Source organism: Haliotis cracherodii, unplaced genomic scaffold (genome assembly GCF_022045235.1).
Source record: "Haliotis cracherodii isolate W230 unplaced genomic scaffold, xgHalCrac1.p SCAF_8, whole genome shotgun sequence".
Taxonomy (NCBI): Eukaryota; Metazoa; Mollusca; class Gastropoda; order Lepetellida; family Haliotidae; genus Haliotis; species Haliotis cracherodii.
Window position 1 is genome coordinate 29,337,030 of NW_027266341.1, and position 20,462 is coordinate 29,357,491.

The following is a 20,462-nucleotide window of genomic DNA, read 5'->3' on the forward strand; positions in this document are numbered from 1 at the left end:
TGAAACCCAACACCAAGGATGAAATGTATTTCTGGAATACTTCTCAAAAGTCTCGCCATATTAAGTACCCAAATCATGAGCAATAATACAGAAACCAGCCTCTTCTAGGACAACTCATGCACATAACACTCTGATAACAAATTTATTTCACATTTTATTCAAGCATAAACAGAATACCTATGATCATAATTTGTACTAACTACTAGAAATAAAAAAACCCAGAAAATTATAGATCTTGGTGGCTTCCTCTGATATGGAATATCAGCAGATTACCAATGCCATAGGTAAGACAAATTAGGCAAACATTACACATGATTATATATTCACATATTGGGATGGACGAAGTACCATAAGCAACGGTAGTATTGTGGTTAAATAAGGTAACAGAGCATTTGATTCTACCATGGATTCGTCAACTAATCGATTCTGAATTATCCATTAGATGTTTCAAATCATGTTAAATTTGACGGTCGCATCACAGAGTTATATTTTACACGAGCGTATTTCTTATTCAAAAGTGGTCAGTATGCAATTTCAATTAATGAAAAAATAATTAAAGATAGCCATCGAGTCATATCAAAAGGCTGGAAGACATATAGGAAAACGTGACCTAAATACTTCACAATGGGATTCCCTTTCTGCACACATCGACATTACAACATTTTGAGTAAATGAAACAAACAGTTTCTGCTTCTAGCAACTGTACAGTGTCCCGTGTTTTTTGTTACTCAATGGCTACACTCAAACCAATTGTGACACGAGCGCTCGAACACCTTAAACGATTGTAGGTCACAACATATATTGTTGTGATCCGAAGTCTTTGTGTCAATACATTTCAGGCAAAAAATGCCAGATAGTTGAAATTTAGCACTTTGTTTATAGAAGTAAACATACTGTGTTTTCAAAGTAGATCCATGTTAACTCTAGATTTGACAGCCTTAAATGAAACATTTGAAACTTTCGTCTACTAATTTAATTTAGTGTTATTACATCTATAGGTAAAAATCATTATTTTGAAAAAAAGATTTGTTACCTCTTAAATAAGCTGACCTGAGATGGTATATTCGGAAATATAACAAACCAAAACACCTAGAAAACATGGTATATGTTACATACAAGAAGATAAACATATTAACATTCGCATCGAGGCATATGTCACAGTGTGGGACTTTACATTTCATAATTATTCCCAGTGTGAGGTTTATTTCTATATTATAATGTAATGTAGGTTCGGATCCTGTATGTAAAGGTTAGACCACTAGGACCCAGTGTCTGATTGTTGAAATGGTAATTTAACCACAAGGCGCACAGCATATTAGACATTGGGGTCTGAGTGGTCTAACATACTTAAACCATGCATGTCCAACATATATAGCAAACTGTACATTTGGTATAACGAGAAACTGTACATTTATTTGGTTGAGGAAAAACTATACATATGGTGTAAGGAAATCTTTACATATGATTTAAGGAAAAACTGTACATATGGAATAAAGAAAAAACTGTACACATGGTATAAGGAAAAACTGTACATTTGGTATAAGGAGTAACTACACATATGGAATAAATAAAAAGCTACATATGGTATAAGGAAAAACTGTACATATGGAATAAAGAAAAAAACTGTACATATGGTATAAGGAAAAACTTTACATATGATATAAGGAAAAACTGTACATATGGTATAAGGAAAAACTGTACATATGGTATAAGGAAAAACTGTACATATGGTATAAGGAAAACTTTACATATGGTTTAAGGAAAAACTGTACATATGGTATAAGGAAAAACTGTACATAAATCCAATTTATCAGGGTGTGTCATGACCCTCCCTTTTTAGTTCAAATACAATATATTAAAAACAGTACATAGTCATATTTATCAGGTGTATAACAGTACATTAATATTTTCAACATGTTATCTAATTTACAAAATAATTCCACCAAATTGTCAGATATGAATGCACAGGATACAAATGGCAATACAGTTTTACATTACGTACATGCAATAGCTTGACACATTCAATGCACTTCTCCGATACTACCATATGTAAAGGTGTCTGCCCTTCTTGGTTTTCCATGTTAACATTTGCCCCCATTGTAATCAGGCTTTGAAAAAATTGACCAGCATTATTGTGTGACTTTCCAAACCAATGACTGTGTGTTTCCATTTTCCTACTTGACATTTATAGCAGACACTGGAAGCAAGAGCCTGACACATTCTCCACATTTGTTGTTTACTGCCAAATGAATAGGTGTCTGTCCATTGTTGTTCTTTGTGAACCCATCAGCCTCTTGGAAAATCAAGAGTTGTAATATGTCATGTTGATTTACGGAACAACAGCTCAGAGGTTCGTCATAGAGGGTTCTGTGTAAAGACGTGTTTCCATCTGTACCCTGAGTATTTACATCAGAGACCGGCAACAGTAACTCGACGCATTCTTTACATTGCTCCGTTTGTGCCAAATGTAGAGCTGTCTGTCCAAACCTGTTCTTCACATGTCCATCTGCCCCCTTCATGATAAAAAGATGTAATATGTCATACCAGACATGTCTATGCGATATTGTGGAACCATACCTCTCCTGCCCTTAGCCAAATATGTAATGTAGGGGCGTCTGACCATCTTCATCTTGAGCATAAAGCAGCATCAAAGCAGTGTGTGAAGTGTGTCAGTTACTCCCCATATCGGTTATAAATATCCAGGACGAATGTGTGAACACAGCTTTACATAATATGTATGCTTTACATAGTATCTACAGTTCTAATGAACTAGTTCCACACAAATGCTCAGAGATACTACAATCCTTTGATGGGAGAGTAGATGCCAAGTTGAAAAATAACAACTTTGCATTTAGCAGCGAAATGTTCAAAATGTGTCAGACTGTTACCACCGGTGTCATATATTCATGTTCATGATGAAGATCCGGTTTTACACTGTTCATGCCGTGTTCGCAAAGGTGTCTGTCATGAAACGGTACAATTCCTTCTGGAGCATGGTGCAAATGGACTCATGAAGAACAAACGAGGACAGACACCACTGTATTTTGCAGCATCAAAGAAGTGTGCAGAATGTGAAAAATGTTTGCTACAAGTGTTTGATGTAAAAGCTCAAGATGAAGATGGTCAGACGCCTCTACATTACATACTGGTATTTGACGAAGAGCAGGAGAGGTATGGTTCCACAACATCGCATGGACATGACATATTACCATTTCTTTTCATGAAGGGGGCAGATGGACATGTGAAGAACAGGTTTGGACAGACAGCTCTACAATTGACAGAAAGGAATCAATGTAAAGAATGCGACGAATTACTGTAAATGCTCAGGATACATATGGGAAACGCGTCCTGAACAGAACCTTTTCATGAACCTCTGTGATGTTGTTCTGTAAATCAACATGATATATTACAAATCTTGGTTGATCAAGGGACAGACGTGTTCAATAAACCAAAACGGTTAGCCTTAAACAACTATGTGGAAAAAGTGTCAGGCTCTTGCTTCCAGTGTCTGCTATTTCCACGAGTATTGTCAGATGCTTGGATAATCACATAGTAATGCGTATAAACTATTGGAGAGAGAGAGAGAGCTGCTTTTGGCAGGGGTTTCTTTTGAATGCGGACATGATCTGTTGCTTATATCTATATTTAGTTTGTTTGTGATGGTAAAATAGCTCTCGCAACAACTAGCATCAGCAGAGAAGGTTGCTGCACGACAAATAGATAGCTTGCGTAGTGATGTTGAAAGTGTTACAAGGACGCTACTCTTGCTCACTCGTAACCGGACATGGTACAGATTTGAACCATTTTTCAGCCACCGCCTGTTGGTTAAAAGCGATAAGCTTGCGTCGCACACAAACAGTGGAACCAATTTAGAAACGCCTCCCCTTTTTCGATCAGGTAAAGAGAGGTAGGGGTATGTTTACTTAGCGTTTGTTGTTGTTTATTTCAACGGGGTAGGGGATGGGGTTTAAGCTATTTGTGTTGCAGAAAGGATATTAGTTATTGACCAATGCCTCAAAACATGCATTGTTTGTGAGATGAGGAGACGAACGTCGGTCCCAACTGTGTACATGTACACTACACATGTAATGACAATACGACCGCCTCCGTGGTCAAATGGTAGAGCGTCCGCCCGGAGAGCGGAAGGTCCTGGGTTCGATCCCCAGCCGCGTCATACCAAAAGACGTTACAAGATGGTACTTGTTGTTACCCTGTCTGGCGCTCGGCATTAAAAGGCTAAAACAAGGACTGGTCGGCTCGGAGTCAGTATACTGTGTCTGAGTGGGGTATACATGTTAAACTGCGGCATGGTATCTCAGTGTGCTAGCACTATAAATCGGCATCAGTCCAGACTAGTACAAGCAGCCACACACACATACACGTGCTTGCACGTCGCTATATAAGTGCAATAATCTTGGACGCGACGTTAAACCCCATTTCATCTCAACTCACCTAATGACAATACACCATAGGAACCAAGAAGCGAATAACCATCCTTAGACGACAGTATGGATCGATGAAATGACTACTCAAGGACATAAGACAACAATGGTCGAGACAAATAGTGTGAAGATATTCAGGAAGTACTAACGGGAACCAATGAAAACGATTTTCCTGTCACTTTAGGATCAAGTGACAGTCATCATACGATCACATAATGGAGTATGGACACGCATAATCCTTGACATCAGATCACCAAGGTAACACACCCTCCTGGCCCTAGCATTTGTTACCAAAATCTGATCTTTTGACATTTTCTTTGACACTGCATGCACGAACACAAATAGGGAACTGAACCTACATCTACAACACGATAGGAAAACACCTTAACCACTGTGCTATCTCACCGCCTTCTTTTTCACTTAAACTTATGGGTCCTTCACATGTTCCATTTGCCCTCTTCTAATATTTGGTAGAGACAAATCAAACAGTCCTAACTTTGTATGGCTGAGTAGCTGTAACGCCCCCGTCTGTAATATTCCAATATCATCACGGTAGCATGTTAATAACCGAGTCTGGACAATGCAAACCAATGACAGACTTTGTAATTATCCCGGGCATTCCGCATGATGACACGCGATCAGACAAGTCACAGAGTCTGACCTTACGATCTATCTCAGCCGATTCTTAAACTAACTGCAATAATTATGTTTACCTTTCATACCAATATAACATACTTGAATATCAATACAATCACTCTGCTCAGGGCCTCGTGACCAATTTGACCTTATTCATATCTATAATACAAAAGGCTGAAAATGGGGTATACTATCACTACTATGGCACTGTAGCCTTCCATCATGCCATGTGCAGCCAAGGTGTGGACGATGTTTACCATGTTAATACCATAACATGACTAGATGAGACTCTTAAACATATGCCTCTGATCAAATTGTTTGATCAATTAAAACATTGTTAAAAACTAAATTTCTGGGACAATAATGTTTTTTTAGGCATCCCCAGAACATCAAATGGTTCCCCCTTACATTCCAAGCCTTGACCAACTGGCAGTGATGGATTGCCTTTGAGTGACATAGAGAATTCAAATATTGTAAGTTGCGCTATACCCTAGGTTGTAGACAGTGGTGAAGACAGGTATACCATGGAGAAGGTTGAAGTAGTGATTGTAAACGTTGTCATGGTAATGTGGGTGGACACATCAGTGGGCATGATATAAACAGGTATTAGATTGGTCAGGTGTGGTTTTATCGCACGTTTTCTTTCATAATTAGACATTAAAAGACAATAGATAGAAATGTGCCCATGCTTATATAGAAATGACCTTCCTCGTAAAACAGCAGAGTTTGTGCACGGATCCTTTGACAACGACAAACTTGTCTCGGGGTAACTTTGCTGAACACAACTAACCCTATTATAACTAAGGCTCATACAGACACGCGAAATCAGTGAAATGAGAGACACAGCATAGTCACTTAGCGTGGCTTCATACAATGTAGCTGCGGGCCCACGAAGATCCGGATAACAATTGGTCTTCAGCAACCCAGGCTTGTCGTAAGAGGCGACTAATAGAATCGGTGGTCAGGCTCGCTGACTTGGTTGATGCATGTCATCGCATCCCAATTGCTTGAATCAGTTCTTAGGTTATCAATCACTGGATAGTGTGTTCCAGACTCGAATATTTACAGACCCCGTCATATGGCTGGAATATTGATGAGTGCTGCGTCAAACAATAAACACACAAACAAACAAACAAACCAACAAACCAAAATTTCACCATCTTCACTTTTCAGTGTATAAATGTGGGTGATTGTCGTTCGCTAACATATATGTTCAACATTAGGTCTTAACTGTGCTAGGGATAAACGAGTCACCGTACGCTCACTGATGGCAGTTTCTTAGGTGTACATACAAGAGCTAGTTCGGGATTTGTTGGAAGCTCTACTGATGACCAAAACTTAATATCCGTTCACTTACAAAAAGGGCTTAACACAGACCCCTTTTAAATTAACAACAACTAACGCTAAATGAACACACCCCTACCCCACTTGACCTTATTATATATTGCATATTTATGACATACGCAATAAGATCTCTAACATTGATAACTAATCATGATGAACATAATTATATTTTATCAGGAGACGAGTTGGTGCAACTGTCCACACAAGAGGAAACTGATGTACACAGAGGACCAGAAATCAAATATCTTAATATGTAGGAACGGCATGTTGGGGTCTTGTTACCTATGCCATGCACGGCGACTAAATGGATATCGAAAGCACAGGGTATTGGTGCTGGAATATTGCCAAAGTTGTCATAACACGCTTGTAACAATACATGTGACAATGTTAAAAGTTTAATATCTATCATGTATTTGTATTACATATCAGAACAATGTTACACTTTAGAATATGGCTGTGGGATTATCGTTAAGGATAGGGGGGGGCAGAAAGTGTTTTTCTGAAACCCCGATGAGGAGAGGATGGGGAACTTGGGCTCTCGCTGCCAAGGACATATCCCTATGCAGAAGCAGGACATCCCTCACAATTGACAGGATAGTAAAGTGTATCCACTCGTCTCTCAGGAAGTTCTCTGTAAGCACGATAACAATCTTCCAGCTTCTCGACAAAGCATCAATGGTCACTTGAGTGTGAGTCTGACTTTGACAGTCGGTGACGTTACCCTGGTAGGCTGCACTATAACTGGTGTAACAGCCACTGACAGAGCTACATGTTACATCCGTCATCAGCAGGACACACATCATAAGTTCCACGTACATTGTTTCTGAAACACAATGACATCTGTTCTGGGTCGATTCCCAAATAGAATCAGTTATATACAAATTCCCGGGTGTATACAAACCAGTGATCATTGACAATGGCGTTTTCAAGCAGGATTGAGTGAGTTTTACGCAGCTTTTAGCAATATTTCAGCAATATCACGGCGGGGGACACCAGAAATCGGCTTCACACATTGTACCCATGTCGGGAATCGAACCCGGGTCTTCGGCGTGACGAGCGAACGCTTTAACCTCATGGCTACCCAACCGCCCCGCCCCTTGTTAAAAAATTGCCATATGACACATGGTACTCCTTACCAATAGATTTGGCCAAATAACGTGCAGATATATGAAAACACGCCTGCCTCGGTGCTTGTTGTTTTAGAATTCAATTATATCACATTTTGACAAGATATATCATTGTTTCTACAATAACAACCACGTCAAAAGCATGCAACATTGTAAGAAGTTGTCTTCTTGTTAAACTCCATTCAAATATCAACGTATATCTTAAATTCGCTTCATACACACCAAACGTTGAAGGCCGCATTCTCGGTTTGCTGTTTGTATTTTTTTTAATTCTAAGCATTTTGTTTCTTCCTTTTTGTTGAATAAAGTCACGTAATACCAAATCGTCTTCCTGCTTGAACTAGCCATTGTCAATACACCACTTGTTTGTATACTCCCGGGAATACAAGTGTCTGCTTGGCGGTGAAGTAGTGACTCATGTAAAATTAATGACATGAATCTGATTAAAACACATGGAAGGAATCCCACTCTGTCTGAAGCTTTGTGAGAACCTGTTCGGTGTCTACCATTAAAGCAATGCCCAGAGCAGACACCCAGAAGACCATGTCTCTATACAAATGATGTCAGGCGATATACGGTTGCCGTCTGTGCTATGTAAGCTGAGCGCTTATTGGCCGCCGAAACCAGGTCTTTGTTGGATGACTTTGGCAACAGAGGAGTTACAGCATCAGTTCGCGGTGATCGAGGACTGTAGCGCATACAACCTCCTAAAGTATTGGCAGGATAGAATTTCCCTTGTGTACTCAATATATGAGTGAATACACCAATTAGAGCTTACACTCACCAATCATTTTAATTTACAGGAAGAATACCAGGAGATCGAAAAAGGGGGAAGCGTTTCTAAATTGGTTCCACTGTTTGTGTGCGACGCAAGCTTATCGCTTTTAACCAACAGGCGGTGGCTGAAAAATGGTTCAAATCTGTACCATGTCCGGTTACGAGTGCGCAAGAGTAGCGTCCTTGTAACACTTTCAACATCACTACGCAAGCTATCTATTTGTCGTGGAGATAATAAGTACAGCAACCTTCTCTGCTGATGCTACTTGTTGCGAGAGCTATTTTACCATCACAAACAAACTTAATATAGATGTAAGCAACAGATCATGTCCGCATTCAAAAGAAACCTCTGCCAAAAGCTGGTTCGATTGTACTATTAAGACGCATTTTGTTTACTTTCAGTAGCTCTAACTGAGGATAAACCAGCACTTTCTGTAGCATACGTTGTGAGTGACGTTTATATTAAGAACTTGACATCCATATATTCTCTTCCTTAACTATGATCTACATGAAATCTCCTTATCATCCCATTTTGGATACCATAAGAACACTCAGAACACTAGAGATGAATCAGTGCATTCTCATCTCCCTGATGAGTATACAACCTAAGTTGACTGAGGAGCTTGAAGGTTAAAAGTTATATTAAGGTTAACATTACCATCCCATTCTACCGGAGACCCATTCACTGCTGGATGAAAAAGGCATGTGAACCAAGACACACTTGCCTAAGCCTACACAATGTACTTCAGGAGTCAAGCTGCCGAACGCAATCACCCATCCAACTACTCTCCGCCACCAACGTTGCTTAACTTCATTTGGTTTGTGACCTGTACGCTGTCCACAGTACCACGTGCCACCTTAATATGTTGTATGTTCGTCGCGGTTATCCATTCTAATTTCGACCTCGACGTTGCTCTATTGTTTGAAGCCGTCACTGACACAATATCCAAGCAGAATTTGCTTGTTTTGCACTTTATAGGTACAGTGTCATACATTTTATATGAATTTCCTTTGCGACCACAGTGATCTCTTTGTTAACAAAAACGGTAAGGTCAGGATTAAATTGTACAGAAAGGTTAAGAAAACTGAACGATGTTGATTGTAAAACGTTTATTAAAGTGTCACATGTACAACATGTACAATGCATAGTTGACGCATAGCACAAAAGGTGTATGGAGTGCGTCCAGACAGACAAAGACACTATATACAACATAAACAAAATATATACATACATATAATGTGAGAGGTGGGAAATGTAGCTACGAATTCAGAAGACTCACAGGACAATAAAGAACGAGAGAGCAAATTAAATAATCATGGTGACAACTGTCGTCTCTTAAACATTTTCAAAGGCGTTGCGGCAAGCAACTTTGGTAAAACGTTTGAATTCATTAAATGAATAAATTTCTCTTCTTCGCATATCACATTAAACTTCAGGTTTTTTTTTCAGCTGCGCAATATAAATCATACCGGAAATCATCATAAAACTGCTTTGTAGTAAAAAGTGACATTTATCTTCCACCAAATCACAATCGCAATATTTACATAACCTTTTCGATAGATGTATAGAAGGTTTGGAACATCTACCTGTCTCAACAAACAAAGTGAGTGAGTGAGTGAGTTGGGTTTAACGCCGCTTTTAACAGTATTCCAGTTATATCACGGTGTGTCAGCTTAATGTGGGAGGAAAGCCCGAAGTGATGCAGGTCTCAGACGTTTACCACTTCGGTGAAACCCACGAGCACGGGTATGGTGCTGACAAACCTAGAAACATAATCGGGTCGAACCGGAATTCGAACCCACAATCATAGGTTTCTGGCGTGCCCAAGGGACGCAAATCTGCACAGCGAATCGCGGCGCCTTAGACGACTGGGCCACCCGTGCCCCCCTCAACAAACAAAGGTAAAATTCAACATCTAAACTTGGCTAAAAGACGGCGGTGGTCTCTATACATAATATTTTTAACATAGAAATCAACAGCAGGTGTAAACTTAAATTTTCTGCAAGTACTTAACTTATTTCCATTTACATTACACTTAACATTCCAAAACGAAGTGTGAAAATTAACTACGTCATCCTGAAATAAAACGTTTTTAATATACCCAACACAGCATTTAACACCCAATCTGATTTCCAGTAAGAGGTGGTAAAACATCCAAACAATCGGTGAATAATATCAGGCAGAAGCTCTTGGTGCATAGATATAAGTCTGAAACATTCTGTTTTCTGAGTAACAGTAACTGAGCACCAGCCCATATCCCCTCTACTTGCAAGAACAGGTGCATGTTTACTTAAACCAAGATACCTTCAGGCAGCCTTTTTTTGCACAACCTCAACTTCTTTAAAACTATGAAAGACCCATATACTGGCACCATAAAACAAAACTGGTTCTACCAGCGATTTATACAACTTCGTAAAAACATAATGTGACATTCCAACAGCATAAATATTCTGAGAGTACAGAGCAGTTAACTCTCTACTAGCGGACTAACAAAGCTCTTTCATAGTCTTGTGCATGTCTAAATATTCTTTTAAACACAATCCTAAATGACGATAAGCGCTGTCATAAGAAATGTGAGTATTGTAACAATAAAACTTATAACAAGATCTAAAAAATTTTTTTCCCGAAAACAGACAATTTGGATTTTGTCATTAATACTAATACACCATTTTAAACACCAAGTACTTACAATATCTAACATATGTTGCAGATATTTTTTATTTTGAGCTAACAACGCATTATCATCAGCATATAACAAAATGGGTAACATTCGTTATCCAATGGTACACCCCATTTGAGAGTTGTTATCAACTTGGCAACATCATTTATATATAGAGAAAATAGAGTTGGTGACAATTCGCAACCTTGCTTAGTACCCATGGAAACGTTAAAATAGTATGTTATGTAGTCAATCACGCGTACTGCAACCTCACATCTTGATGTAGGGCTTCATTCACTCCTCAGGGGTTGTGCAATGTTCAGTATAATAACCCTATGTTTACGAGAGTCTTTCAGCGTAGATTTAGCCTTCATAACTTCAGCTTTTGCTTCCAAAGAATCCATAGTTGCTCTGACTAAACGTGGGTATATTTCCTCTAGGCCTCTTCCTTTCATTTTAACATTGTTTGTGTAGTTCCAGATCGTCAGGCAGAAGCGCCAACACCTTGTTCTTTGTCACTCGCGAATCCTTATCCTCGTGCGTGTGAACATTCAGGTTCTTTATGACTACAGAATTATCAACAGCATTATACATTTGTTTTCCTTTTATAACCCTTTGGTATATTTTTTGGAAATCTTGTACCTTTCTTTCATATGCTTCGAACTTTCAGTCAATTTCCTCATGAACAGAACTAATCTCACTTTTGACATTCTCGTAAAGATATTAAATATATTATATTAAACATCAAATGTTAAGCTTTAGAATAAGGCTGCGGGATCAGCGTTGAGGATACGCTGACACAGATGTGTCCAGAACTGGGGGTGTTCCTCCACGTCCAGAATGTGTTCCTCTGAAACCACGTTGAGGAGAAGATGAGGAACTCGAGCTCTCGCTTCCAAGGACATATCCCTGTACAGAAGCAGGACCCGGTCCGTGATAGCGTTGTTCACAGACATCAGTCTGACAGTAGACAGAACAGTAAAGTGTATCCACTCGTCTCTCAGGAAGTTCTCTGTAAGCACGATAACAATCTTCCAGCTTCTCGACAAAGCATCAATGGTCACTTCAGCCCGAGAACACCCTACAGGGTCATGTAAGTCGGGCAGGTACAGTCTTATACCAGGGGAGACTTTGGGGAGCTCCTTGAAGAGACAATGACATGGCCAATGATACTCAGCACTTTCATAGCATATGTAGGCATCATAATCAAAATCCTCCCTTTGTGGGCGGCGTCTTGGATTATAACCAAGCATATGTAATACGCGGTGTTCTATTTTGGGGAAATATTTCTTGAAAAGAAAAGCTACAAGTAAAGACAACAGTGCAATCAAGTTTCCAACTATGGCAGCCGCCAACCAGAACTGACCAACACATGTTCTCCACTGAAATGTCCCACTTGCATAAAAGGTAGCTGTATCAGACAACGTTCCATCACCAAGGATGCAGCTGTAGTTACCATGGTGATCTAAAGTGACATCGGTTTCCAGTAACCATTGTATGAAGTGCAGAGTTCCACAGCTGCAGCTGAAGATGTTGCCTGTTAGGTAGAGGTGGAACGAACCGTTATTCACAACAAAGTCATCGAGCATTGTCTGTTGCTGTTTACTGATGACTGACAGGGAATTCGATGTCATATCCAAATGTTTGAGCCTAGCCATCATCAGGATTTCTTCTGGTACGTTATCCAGTCGATTTCGTGCAAGAGAAAGGTTTTCCAATTTGTTAAAGTTTCTCAATGTATTTTTGTTGATAAGCTGTAGATTATTGCCTGACAAATCGAGTCTTGTTAATTTTGGCATGACATGGAAAAAAGGTTCAGATGGGGACACAAACATGTCTTCATCTGACGTCACATCGTGAACAAGCAATGTTTCGAGATTCGTCACCATGTTGGTGTTGTTGAATACATTCTGACTGATCTTCATATGGGATATGTCCAAGAGTTTCAGGTTTTTACAACATTCTAAATATGACGGAATGTCTAAAAGATAATTTCTAGAGAAATCTAACACAGATAGATGATCGCTTTGTGTCAGTGTTAAACTAATACGCACATGGTTAGCACTGGCAGATCTGCTGAGGTTTAGATAACTTAGATTAGGAGGTATGGGAAAATACACCCCTCCTCGTTTTGTGGTATTATATTTGTTACTGAGAGAAAAGATCAAATTTGTACCCCGAGACAAATCCAGATATTTCAGATTTTCCATCATGTACATATTTTTTGCAGCAGGGAGCAATTTCCCATTCAACAAGTTTCGAGACAAGTCTAGATATTCGATACATCTTACAAAAGTCGAATTGGTTATGGCATTATCATCAACTCGTGTAATCTTATTATGAGACACGTCTAGCTTTTTCACACATATATCTGCAAGATAACCGAACATCTCCTCTGTTAGAGTCACACTGGTTTCTCCTGTGGTAACAACTCGAGTCAGTATTATTTCCTCCATATGTCTTCCAGCCAAACACTGAAGAGCTCTTGTTATGGAGACGAACTTGGTCGTGCTTCCATGCGAGAGGCCAATTAGCAAATTGGTTAGGTTCTTAAAAGGACAAAATGCTCCTGCTTCTATATTTCTAACAACACCGTTGAAATTTAATATTTTAAGTGGAATATCACGCAAAGCTTGAAAGGTTGTGTTTCCAAGAACAGGTATACCTATGGTATTGATATTCAGAAGTGTGAGGGTGTCTTTCAACTGTTCTAGTTGAGGCCATTTTCCGTCTTTAGGCCAGGAGTTAATACGAAGCTCTTCTAGACGTTTTAGACCTTGGACGATATCAATAGGAAATTGTCCTTCGTTATTTATACTTCCTAACAGAACCAATTGCCTCAGACTAACCAAATACTGGAACAGTCCATCTGGGTATGTTGTCGTGCCCAATGAAAGCGTGTCACAAGACATTTCCAAGACTTCCAGTTTACCAAGACCTTTGAAGGCATCTCTCTGCAATGTATGTAACGGATTGGCACTCAGATAAAGGAATCTGAGGTTACTGAAAGTGCTAAAACTGTTGTTGGATATTCGGGTGAGAAGATTATCTTGTAAATCCAAACCTACAATGTCCTTTGGAAGATCTGATGGCACTTGAGTGAGATGCTGTCTTTGACAGTCGGTGACGTGACCCTGGTAGGCTGCACTAAAACTGGTGTGACAGCCACTGACAGAGATGCATGTTGCATCCGTCATCAGCAGGAGAAACATTAACATTTCCACGTGCATTATTTCTGAAACACAATGACAGCACATCAAGAAGAAGAAAGTTAACTGTGTAGACACATTTATTATGAATTAATGAATTAATTTGACTTTAGATCACGTTAAAACTTGCATGTTAAGGGAGTGAGCGAGTTGGGTTTAAGGCCGCTTTGAACAGTCTTAAAGCTATATAATGGCGTGTCAGCTTGATGTGGGGTTGAAACCCATGATCATTGTTTTTGTAGGTGTTTTTGTTTGTTTGTTGCTTAGCACCACACTCAGCAATAGTCCAGCTATAGTCCAGCTATATGATGTCGGTCTGTGAATAATCGAGTCGGGACCAGACAACCCTGTGATTGTTTTGGGGTGTCACAAAGGGATTCAACTCAATTGCGGTGCCTCAGACGACTGCATGTTACATGTTGCGCGTTGCATGTTAAGAAGTTACATGATCACATAAAATACCAATCAAAACAAATAACATTGAACTGAGCTTGTGAAAAACTTGCAGATAAACGAAAACAAATTTTGTCAGTGATTGTTTTCTAACATTTAATGATTTAAAATTCTGACAAGAAATACCATTATTACAAAATTGTTTAAAAATTTTAAAAAAAAACACACAAACATTACACGTTGTTAGGATTCGCCTACTGATTTTAACGTATTTCCAATATCAACGAATATATCTAAAATTTACTTCGTGCTAGACAGACTTAGTTTTTATTTGATATCCACATTCTTTTAATTCTATATGTTTCGCTATCCTTTTTGTTTAATAAAGTCAAACGTTATAAAATTGCCTACCTTCTGGAACCGCTTCACCATCAATACACCACTGGTTTGTATGACCTGTTAAAATCCGGTGTGTCTTTATATAATTCAAGGGAATTCAAAACATAAACTCTAGAGAAGACATTCTACAAATGCTGTCAAGCGAGAAACATTTCTCTTTTGCTATGTCAATTGAGCGCCCATTGTTCGCACTTGAAACCAGGTCACATAACAACTTCAAGGGTGCTCATGAATGTTGCCCATAAAAAACTCTTAAGAGTTGTAAGAATAGATCTTCTCAAGGCATGCTGGTCAACTCATGTGTTTTCCCCGCAATACACCAAAATATACTAGCGTGACCTTCAATATACTTGAGAAAATACACCATTTCAAACCTAGGATCACCAGTCATTCTAAATTGACAAGAGTTATTAGAGCATGTCCAGTATTTCTGTGTATCTCCGTCACTCAGTGTATCTGTCTTCCTGACTCTGTGTCTCTCTGTACCTACAAGTGGCTGTCTCTCACTTCAAATATTTCGTGGGGCGGTCGGGTAGCCTAGTGGTTAAAGCGTTAGCTCGTCACGCCGAAGACCCGGGTTCGATTCCCGACATGGGTACAATGTGTGAAGCCCATTTCTGGTGTCCCCCGCCGTGATATTGCTGGAATATTGCTAAAAGTGGCGTAAAACCTCACTCACTCACTCAAATATTTCGTACGATCCATTATGTTTCGTTATAACATGTTACGTATATTACGTTACGAGCCGATGTTCATCACACTGATGTACTACGCAATTAGGGCACATATATTTGACACAGACACATGCATATACACTCACTGATACAGCGTACAGGTAACTGGCTATTTAGCTCTCTTTGTCTACCTATTAATGAATAATGAGTTTTGGTAAAAATCGTGACCTTTTACTTAAGATCTATATCATCATTACCAAAACATGTTCAAATGATTTTTCATATAAATATCGTTTAGATGAGCAAACACTAACCTAATGTTTAGTAAATATATCATTTGTCTCCTTACCAAACTTGTCCAGTATTTCAGACGGATAATTATCATGATAATAGGCATCACTAGGTGATCATGGTTCCGGGAATGCTGACTTGTTTGTCCGATTGGCTAATGATGTCGGCTGAAGAATATCACGCTGAAAATAACAACACAATGCCTGAGGTCATGCATGGAGACAGGATAGACAGGATAGACACGAGTCTCGTCAACTGGCTTGGCTAATTTACAATGAAATGTTTGAAAGGGATGACTGGAGCTGCTGCACTGTGTGGGAAGGAAATACGATCTGTACCTGTAGTAAGTAGATTTATTACTTGCCCGTGAAGAGATCACCCGTTTAATAAACATACAGCTTTATTACACATTGTGTAATACCAAAACGCGTGCTTATGTACTCTCGGAACACGTTTCACGAAGAAATATTGAAAGCTCTCAACACCCCTTGGCTTATTCAACGACATTGTGTGTGGAGATGATAGATCACTGAGAGGAGCTTATGCACACTCGATGACCCAAGCAACCTTGTTGCTAGGCTGACGCCACATGGCATTGTTTCGCCGATGGATCTTGCAACGAAATTCAACAAATTACGTCATCGGGTATTGTGACGTGATTGTAAACTTTTAGGTGCAAGGCCCCGTTCCACAAGGCGATCGTGCTGTAGCGCAACGACAGTCGTTAGTCTAAGTTAAATTATGTGAGTTGTGATAGCCTTAGCACTACGATAATTTTGTGGGACGAACGCCTGAATTCTAAAGGTGGACCATTGTATGATATTAAATTCATACGTTTCAACTTTTGACGTGTTTGAAGTATTATTCTGTTAACTCAATTGGATTATGCCATGGATCGTGTAGGTGTCAGCCTATTTACATTCAACAGTATAATTCTAAAAACATTATAAATGACAAGTAATAAATAAAATACTAAACTCGCTCTCGTGTAAAACCAATTTTATGAAACTCGTGAATAGTTGTGGTATCTGACTCGCTTTCGCTCGTCAGATACCACAACTATTCACTCGTTTCATAAAATTGGTATTGCACGGGAGCTCGTTTAGTATTCTATATTTATTATCGTTTGTTGAATGTCGATATGACATGGACTTAGCTGATGTGTAACAATGACGGTGTATGTGATGGTGGTCATGAATGTACGTACCCGACACTACAATAAAGACACCGGAGAAGATATTTGGAACAACAACTTTACCCAAGACCAGATAATCCAGTGATTAATATCATGAGCATCGATCCACGCAATTGGGATCGATGACATGCATCGACTAAGTCAGCAAGTCTGACCACCCGATCCCAGTAGTCGCGTCTTACGACAAGCATAGTCGCCTTTTACAGCAAGCATGGGTTGCTGAAGACCTGTTCTCCCCGGATCTTCACGGGTCAAGACGAAAATGAAGGGATATTTAAAGCGAAAGGGTATCCCCTGTCTCCCTTAATTAGACCAAGGCTTCCTGTGCTGGACGTGTGATTCGTACTCTCATTATCTCTACCTGGATGAACTACAAGATCTGGTCAGTGATTATAACCACATTATACGTTAGTCGAACCTTCGCCTCCTGATATTAATAATAACAAAAGCGACAAAAAGAAAAATGAAGTTGTATGGAAAAGACAGTGAATTGATCTCTTCGTGAAATCTAAAAATCTGAAGCCAAAAGCTAAGCAAGGAAGAAAGTAGACAAATCAGTTGAAACTATGTGGAGGATGGAGAATATTCTGGCATGGACACGCTTTGCCCTTTTGTGAATATCTAGTGACATCACTGATTTTCAGTGATTCATTCATGTAATGTTCACCTTTCTTTTGCCTTGATGCCAAATGGAATCTATTTAGGTGGGTAATATTGAGACTGGATATTCTCTGGCGTGGTCATTTTAATTTGTGTAGTGATTGGAGGAGATTTGAATGCAAGATATTTGGACTGATCCAGCCGTTGTAGAGGATTTATTCTTGAATATCTAAAGGGTCTTGGTAACAGTTTATGTGGATTTTCATCAGACGATTTCACATTAAAGGAAACTGACAGACTGCGAATGAACCAGAACAAATATGTCTAGGAGAAGGCAGATGTTTCAAATGCCATAGTCAACTACCGTAAGATTCAAACATTAGTTCCCTGAGAATGGGAATTGTAATATTAGGATTTCCCGACATTCCGTAGTAATAAAGTAGTACGCCTCGGTGGGTATGGCTTAATATTTCACATTCATGAAATGAATGCAATAACACGTGACCAAATCTAGCTAATCAGAATGCAGAAATTACTAGGAACACAACAAAAAAATAATATTAGCACATTACAACCTACAGATGACAATGCTTCTGGCTCTGATAATGTCATAGCGGAGTTTACTTTGTAAATGTTAAGCAGCCATGCTATATTGTGAACTTATTTTCAATATTCTCTTTTGAAAGATCCTATTTTCTTGGGAATTTGATGACTGGTTTTCTTGTTTCCAATTTACAAACAGGTCGCCGCAAATGTTGTAAATAGTTATAGTGGAATAACTCTCCTTACCATGTTTAGTAAATTATTTACAGACATCGTCAAGAAGAGGTTTGTTGTCCAGGCAGATACCTTCGAAAATATGTGTGTCACAAGCTGGGTTTTGAAAGGGTATTTTACAAATGGCGACGGTATAATCCTAACCCTACTAAAATACAGAGATATTTATCAGTAAAGGGAAATAATGTAGTTGACTCTGTGAAAAGAATCAATATGTGATTACCTTATCAAAGACATTTTGGAAAATAAATGATTTTGTTTGTGTGAAATAATGAGAGGCTAGGTTTTCGAAGTATATCAGAAATGTTTATAGGCAACATCGGTGTCCGCCAGTGATGTATACTATGTCCTTTTCTATTTCCATTTTTCATGAATGAATTAGTATATCGAATTCATAGTAATTGCATAGATAGTAATTAATAACACCTCGAAGCTGTTATATTGTTTTGCCTCTCCTTTCGGGTGGCATAGGATATGGTCTCGAGCACAATACCTTGTTTACAAAGATAAATACATGCATGAGACCGTTATAGTGAAGAAGCGAAACCTACTGCCCATACAGAAAGAAACCAATGTAGTAGTCCTTGAAAGTGGTGCTAACTCATATAGAAAGAGAAATGGTAATCTATTTTGGAGAGTCAACTTTGGAAATTGTTGTATATACCTGGACATTTGGGACTTAGACAGTTTTGATGTTATTGAAAATAGGTACGCTTATTCACAAGTATAAAAGGGTTTGACTGTTAAACCTAGTACTCAAATTGCAGTGGTAGATGGCAAATGTGGAAGGTTGTCTATGTATGCATGAGGTTGTCTACACTACATACTGGGTCAACATATTAAATATACAAGATATTCATATGTCATAAAACAAAGATTATGTGTGGTGAATTGCAACACATTGTACCAGGCCTTCGCCCCCATCAAAACCACGAAAAAATATTGACTGTCAATGACGGCTGTCTGTAAATAATCGAGTCTGGAACACACAATCCATTGATTGACATTATGAGCATCGATCTACGCTTTTGGAATACGATGACATGCATCACGTCAGCGAGCTTGACCACCCGATTCTGTTCGTATGCTCTTAGGACAAGCATGTGTTGCTGAAGATTTTAACCCGGATCTTCATTGGGTTCAATGACAATATTTACTCATAATGAACTTTATTCCTTTAATATGTATCTGGGGCCAAGTATCACAGCAAATCAACTGTCAGGTGAGATCTGACCTTCTTATGCCTGACCAATCAACTGAATACGTTTTGTGGTCCATAACAAATCTGTAGTCAGTTTGATTATAGTTACAGGATCGTTGGTCCCCATAATATGATGTTTGTGACGTCATGCCTATATTCTTCTTCAGAGTTATTGTCTCAAAAGTAGCGCAGTCACATTGAAATTCGGATCGGTATTGTTTGAAGTTAAAATTAGAGAAATCAGTGGTTGGTTATCCAATGCCATCGGTCTGATATGTAGAACCCGTGACAGGACAGCATTACGACGCCAACGAGGTTCAACCTCTCGTGAAACATCATCGACGTTCTTCTTGCAGAAGATGGACCACTTAATAGGGCACATGGGAGGAAGGTGAGCAGGATAAGGGGGATTTCAGCTGGAGGGGTTAGGACGCTCGGAAGCTTGATTCCAGGTTCCGGTCGACAGAAAACACAGCTTCACGGTTTACAAAAAATTCTGTTCACACATCGGCGTATGGGTACCCGGAAGGATGATATTGTCAACTGATTGATGTCTGCCATACAGCGTTGGTTGTAGACCTATGTGGAAGAGAAGAAATTTGCATTCTCACTGACGCACTGATGCGTGAACAGAAGTAATAACTCTTTGTGCTATATTAACCACAAGGTGTAAGAGACAGGTGGTGAAATGGTCAGTGTGTTCACTTCATTTCAATTGATGAGTTCATATCTGAAAG

The 20,462-nt window shown here is 39.2% G+C and overlaps 1 protein-coding gene across 1 annotated transcript; it reads right to left on the reverse strand.

Moving 5' to 3' along the window:
• Positions 1-11,744: 11,744 nt before the first annotated feature.
• LOC139450252 (toll-like receptor 2) lies at positions 11,745-15,079 on the reverse strand. Its single transcript, XM_071231931.1, has 2 exons — positions 15,000-15,079; positions 11,745-14,221 (listed from the first exon to the last, which is right to left on the reverse strand). Exon 2 carries the CDS (start codon positions 14,214-14,216, stop codon positions 11,745-11,747), a length of 2,472 nt encoding a protein of 823 aa, XP_071088032.1. The 5' UTR covers positions 14,217-14,221; positions 15,000-15,079.
• Between the last annotated feature and the right edge of the window lie 5,383 nt (positions 15,080-20,462).